Raw genomic sequence first — 6000 nt, forward strand, 5'->3', positions numbered from 1 at the left:
AAATCCCTGCCCTTGTGGAGCTTATATTCTACTGGGGAAAACAGACAATTTGATTCATGAACATAAATTTAGGGCTTTAGGTTAATACTACTATAAAACCTCTCCAAAATTTTTTTTTTTACTTTTCTTTTTTCAAATTTTATTTTCCAGAATTTTCATTTCACTGGTTATAGGTATTTATGTCCTTGCCAGTAGCCAAACAGGTTTGAGTGAGTTAAGGTTTTGTTTTTTTTAATGCTGGCTTTAGTGTTGTAATAAATCTATTTTTCCTCCTTTGTTTCTTAATCTGTTTCTCAATGGCACTAGGCAGCCCTTCCAAAGAATGTTCATAAATTGTGACTGGACTCAAGAGAAAATGAGAAGCCAAATGGTACACTGGAAAGCAAGAGAGTGGGAATTAATAAGGCCTGAATTCAAATCCCAGTCCAGTTTTTCACAGGTTGTATGAGATGGTGCAAGTTACTCAGTATCTCCAAGCTTTAATTCACCCACCTGTGAAATGGGAATAACTTCACTCTAAGGATTAAAAGGAGTAATTTCTAAAAGGCACTTGACACAACACCTAGGAAAAAACGGAGAAATGCTGGTGGCAGCTAGTGTTGGGGCCATTACTACCACCATTATTCCATATGCCAGGAACAAAACAGATGCTTAATAAATGCCTACTTCTTTCCTTATTCTAGAGAAGGTACGTTCTTAACATCCAGCATACTTATAAGGCTCCCACTCACTAGGCTACTCTAGTCTATCCTCTCCAAACTTCTGATGATAGCAGGAACGTAGAAGAATTAAATGCATATTAATTTCATAAATGGACTTAATATCTTTATTTCTAATTTGATGGAATGTATTTATCATCTGAAGAAAAACCTCCATGGTGATGTCACAAGAAGAATGATCACTGAATTGGGCGCCTGGGTGGCTCAGTTGGTTGGGCGACTGCCTTTGGCTCAGGTCATGATCCTGGAGTCCTGGGATCGAGTCCCACATCGGGCTCCCTGCTCGGCAGGGAGTCTGCTTCTCCCTCTGACCCTCCCCCCCTCATGTGCTCTCTCTCTCTCTCTCAAATAAATAAAATCTTTAAAAAAAAAAAAGAATGATCACTGAATTATAAACAGTAACATAAAAATGAATGAAACTGGCACTGCTTTAGAAATTGTCCACCAGAGCGCCTGGGTGGCTCAGTCGGTTAAGCATCTGCCTTCGGCTCAGGTCATGATCCCGGGGTCCTGGGATCAAGTCCCACATCAGGCTCTCTGCTCAGCCGGAGTCCGCTTCTCTCTCTCCCTCTCTCTCTCTCAAATAAATAAATGGAATCTTTAAAAAAAAAAAGAAAAGAAATTGTCCACCAAAGATTCCATAGTTACTTTTACTAAACTGACATCAATAATATTCTCCTCTGTAATAATCATTTCTGTAGTAACTTTCATTTGGAAAAAAATTAAGTGATTTTCTAACTGCAACCATACACTAATATAAATTTTATAGAACACCCTCAGAGTTCTCCAGAAAATTAAATGACATGATGTATATGAAAATGTTTGACCAGATCCCTGACATATACTATGCATTCGGTGATAACTCTGGGGAGATCAAATCTTCTTATTATCCTACACTCCTTTCAATTACTAGAAAAGACCTTCTAACAACAATTATAACACAGGATTTATGGAACTAAAAAGATTTAAAAACACACTGCGCCTTGATGCAGTGTTCTGGTATGGAATCCATACCAGAAAGGTATTCATTTGAATGTCTCTTCGTTTAATAACAAAGAGGTCTGTGAGTTAAATCAAGATACGTACCACTATAATCAAAACCAACATTTCAGTCTTCCCCTAAAATAATCCTTCCACTAACAGTTTAATGAAAGTTTTTTTTAAAAGGCCAGAGACATTAAGTTCCTCTTACTTTCATTTTTTAAAAATGCAAATTCCAGAAGCGCACAAAATATACTGAAATTATCAGGACCAAAGTCCTAACGGTTTGCCCAGGAAAGAGCACTGCCACCAGCTTGAAGCTGCTCCACTGGAGCACCCGCGACAACCAGGGGAGCCCCTTCACTCATGCGTGACACCATCTGAGACAACCAGTGTCAGGCCTGCTTATTCCCCACAACAAGTGGCTCCTCTCCGATCCTCTGGATGAGAGACCTGCTCTTTCTCCCTGGCTGTGTCCCTCTATACCTGGACGACTCCAACACTTACACCTGTCCTGCCAAGTGGATACCCTGACAGCACCTAACCTCAGCGTGTAGAAAACTGCTCCTCCTGTGTCCCTGTGTCCGGTAAGGTATTACTATCCTCTCAGTCACCCAAGATAGGATTTAGTTTTCTTTCCCTCACCATCGCCCTCCCTTCCCCAGAACAAACCAGTTTCAAAGCAAGACCTGTCTTTTACCTCTGCAATACCACCTAGCACCCACCCTGCCTCCATTCCCACAACCTATCCTAGGCTCTCGTTACTGCCGCCCTGACCCAGTTGCCCACCACCTCTCATGCTTACAATGAGTCCACCCGCTCTGACCAGTACAGACTGATCTTGCTATGCATGTTCCTCCACACCCTGTGGGCCCTCACTGCCTTCCATGGCATTCCAGATTCTCAGAAGTTAAAGGGTTCTCATCTGACACAACAGTCCATTCACTTGCTTTTAGAAGCGCCTCAAATTCAAAATACTCTGACCTTATTACCTTCAAGGCCATTCCTGCTCTGGCTCCCATCTAAAAGCATGTAATGTCATGAAAATGTGAATTAACTGCGCCATTCCACTGCTCAAGAGCTAAAGGTCAAAATTCTCAACCCAACCTAGAGGGCTTCACATGGCCTGGCCCCTGCCTACCTCCAGTTTTGCCATGCTCCCATTTGCTCTCTGCTTCAGCTATCTGGCCTTCTCTTCAGCTTGCCATGATGCCCCTCATCCCCAAGCCTCTGTACATGCTGGCCCCTTAGCACCCCACCCCTCATGTAGGTAGTGCTATTCTACTTCTCAGATCTCAACTCAAAAGTCACTGAGCCACTAGCCTTAACATTCCAAACTAAGTCACGTCCTCTGCTTGCCCTCTCCTTTGCCTCCATAGCCTCAGGCAAAATACTAATAAGTTGATTATTAAATTTCTTATTCCCAAGCTAGCATGTAAGCTCCACAAGAGCAGGACTGTGTCGGTCTTGTTTGCCACTTGTATCTTACAATTTACCCCAGGGCAGCCCTCAATAAATATGTGTAGGCTAATGTAATGCATATACCAGAACACCCTAAGTAAGTTACAACCCAAGACGCACTACACGCTGATCATGAAACCACTTGGTTTCTCCATAACAATACAGTAAGTGCTCAGCTCCTCAATGTTCTCTGAGTTCCCCTGAAGAACTGACACTGAGTCTAAATTCTACCATTCCAAACCTCCCTCTCACAACTCTCTTCTCTTCCGTATACCCTCGTACCAGCAAAACTTTACTTTCTGGTCTCCACAATTTTGTTTACAATTTTCCTCCCATCTGGAATTTTTTTTCCCAGCTACACAGTTCCAAATCCTACTTGCTTCAAACGCTCAAATCCAATGTCACTTTCTCCTTGAAGTCTTCCTTGCATTCCCCCAGCTAGTCACAACCTCCCTCCCTGAATTCCCACAGGTTCTCCATTGTGCCCCATTCAGGTCAGATCAAATGTCACTTCAAATGAGAGGTTTCTCCTAAAGTTACTCACTGGTTATAATTCTCTATCAGGCCGTCCTGTTTTATTTTCTTGACAGCACTGTTACCTGAAATTTTCTTGTTCGTTTATTCCTTTATTTATTTGCTTATTTACTTATTAACTGCCTATCTCCCCCCTCCCCCCTAGACTGTAAGATCCCTGAGAGGAGGGACCCAGGCTGCCTGGGTCTTGGTATTTCCCCACTCCTCCACAGCTGACATCAAAAATGTTTAGTAAAGGGCGCCTGGGTGGCTCAGTTGGTTAAGCGACTGCCTTCGGCTCAGGTCATGATCCTGGAGTCCCGGGATCGAGTCCCGCATCGGGCTCCCTGCTCAGCAGGGAGTCCACTTCGCCCTCTAACCCTCCCCCCTCTCATGTGCTCTCTCTCTCTCTCTCTCATTCTCTCTCAAATAAATAAAATCTTTTTAAAAAAATGTTTAGTAAAATCTGCCAAAGGCATGAATGACTCTGTAGTCCTTATGACTAGGGTCATTTGTGTACCTATCTTTCTCTCGCTGTATTCCAAACTCCATGTGGACTAGGCCAAAGTCTGGCTAATCTACTTGTTCATGCGTATTACCTAGAAATCCTTCCACAACTGAAGCAAGTAACAGATGACTCTTAATTAATGAATTAATGATTTCTCCAGGAGGTACTGTCCCAAACCAGGCCAACTCAGAACTCCATATTCTCCAGAAATCAGGGCAAACAGGAACCTCCTTCTATGCCCTCTCCACCCTGTTCCAATCAGCCGCCTCTGGTGAGCTTCAAAAGGCTCGTTTCCTCACTTTCCTCTAGCCAACAACCACTGATTCTTCTATCTCTGGTATCTCACAATCCTGATCTACCCTTTCCCTTCTATCTTCAGCCAACAAATCACTTCCAGGGCCCTGTTTCTTCGGAGTACCCTACATCTCCAACGAGTCCGGGAACTCCTCAGGCCCTAGGGAACAAGGGGATGTTAAAAGGAAGTGTTTAAGTAAGACTAGCTCGTCTTTTCTTGTACACCTCGTTTATCCAAAAGAGGCCCAGTTTCAGGGACTGGCTTTAATACTCTTTGGGACTCCGGGCTTTCTTCTCCTGTACCCGCCGCACCCAAACCTCTCTGGGGTGCCTCCACCCTTGCCTCGAATCTTTTCATCTTTCAGTTCAAGAAGACCCTAGGCCAGAGACGATGATCTCCTCGGAAGCAAAGGGTCCTCAAACACCGTGGGGCGGCCCTATCCTCCCCACTTTCTGTCCGGCATCTGCCTCCGGCCTGGAACCATCTCGTGCTGCCTGCCCATAGCCTCAGTCTCCCTCTGGGCCCGACCCTCCAACATCACCCCCCACTCACCTGAAGCGGCCCCCGCAGTGCTGGCATTGCTCGCCCACCCAGCCAGCGGGGCAGACGCACTGGCCGGTGCCAGGGTTGCAGCGGCCGCCGTTGACACAGGGTCGGTCACATTCCTTGGCCTCGGCTGCGGCTGAGCCCGACACCGCCGCCGCCGCCGCCGCGGCCTCGGCCGCCCAGGGCAGCAGCAGCGGCGGCGCAAGCAGCAGCAGCAGCGGCAGCAACTGCCGCCGCGAGAGGCGCAGCCCGGCCCCCAGCCCCGGCCTCCCAGCCCCGGTCGCGTCCCAGTGCCGGCGCTGTCCGCCGTTCCTGTCGGCAGGCGTTGTCGTCGCCGCCGTCCTCTTCCTCAGCCTTGCCTGAGTGGCCGCCGCCGCCGCCACCACCATCTTCCCGGGGCTGAGACGGCGCCCCGCGAACACATACACACACACCGCACGGCCGGCTCCGCTTTGCCTGGCCGTGCGGGGCGGGGCTGTGCGGACGGTGGCTCGGGCGGTCAATCCTGAGGGCGGGGCCAGAGCGGCGCGGCAGGCGGGGCGACGCGTGCGTGCGTGGGCGGGGCGCGGCGCGGGCTGGCTCTCGTCCCGCACGCTCGGCGCAGGAGGAGGGTGTCTGGCCCTGGGTCTGCAGGTTGATGAGACCCCCGCCTGCCTCGGGTTCAAGGCGCCTTAGCGCTCCAGTGCTCGTCCCGCGGCCCGGCGGTGACAGGTTAGCATCCTCTTCCGGTTGGCTGCTTGGGAGCCGTCCGCTCCGTTGGGCAAGCCGGCCGTGTTGAGCACTGCCCTACCGGAGACCCCGGCATCACCGCTCTGCTCCGACTCTACCTGCGGGACAGAAAGGGCCTAGGAGCTTCGTCGTGGTGTGTACCGTGGTGTGCGGTACTGTAGAAAAGAGTGCTGTGTTCCAGCCTCCGCTTTCTCCTCTGTAAAGGAGGGATAACGAAGTAACACGTGTGTTAAGAACCCAGCGCCTAA

The 6000-nt window shown here is 48.5% G+C and overlaps 1 protein-coding gene across 4 annotated transcripts in view; it reads right to left on the minus strand.

Annotated features, from left to right (window-relative positions):
• ATRN (attractin) overlaps positions 1–5482 on the minus strand; it is a 154650-nt gene extending 149168 nt beyond the window's left edge. For all 4 annotated transcript variants that reach the window (XM_028118593.2, XM_028118594.2, XM_028118595.2 and 1 more), the window contains exon 1: positions 5030–5482. In XM_028118593.2, coding sequence (XP_027974394.2) covers positions 5030–5412 — 383 coding nt within the window. In that variant the 5' untranslated portion in view covers positions 5413–5482. The remainder of the gene's footprint in view (positions 1–5029) is intronic.
• Positions 5483–6000: the final 518 nt, after the last annotated feature.

This window comes from Eumetopias jubatus, unplaced genomic scaffold (genome assembly GCF_037043125.1).
Source record: "Eumetopias jubatus isolate StellerSeaLion01/CBP00866 unplaced genomic scaffold, mEumJub1_p1.0 scaffold_9, whole genome shotgun sequence".
In the NCBI taxonomy this organism is placed as follows: Eukaryota; Metazoa; Chordata; class Mammalia; order Carnivora; family Otariidae; genus Eumetopias; species Eumetopias jubatus.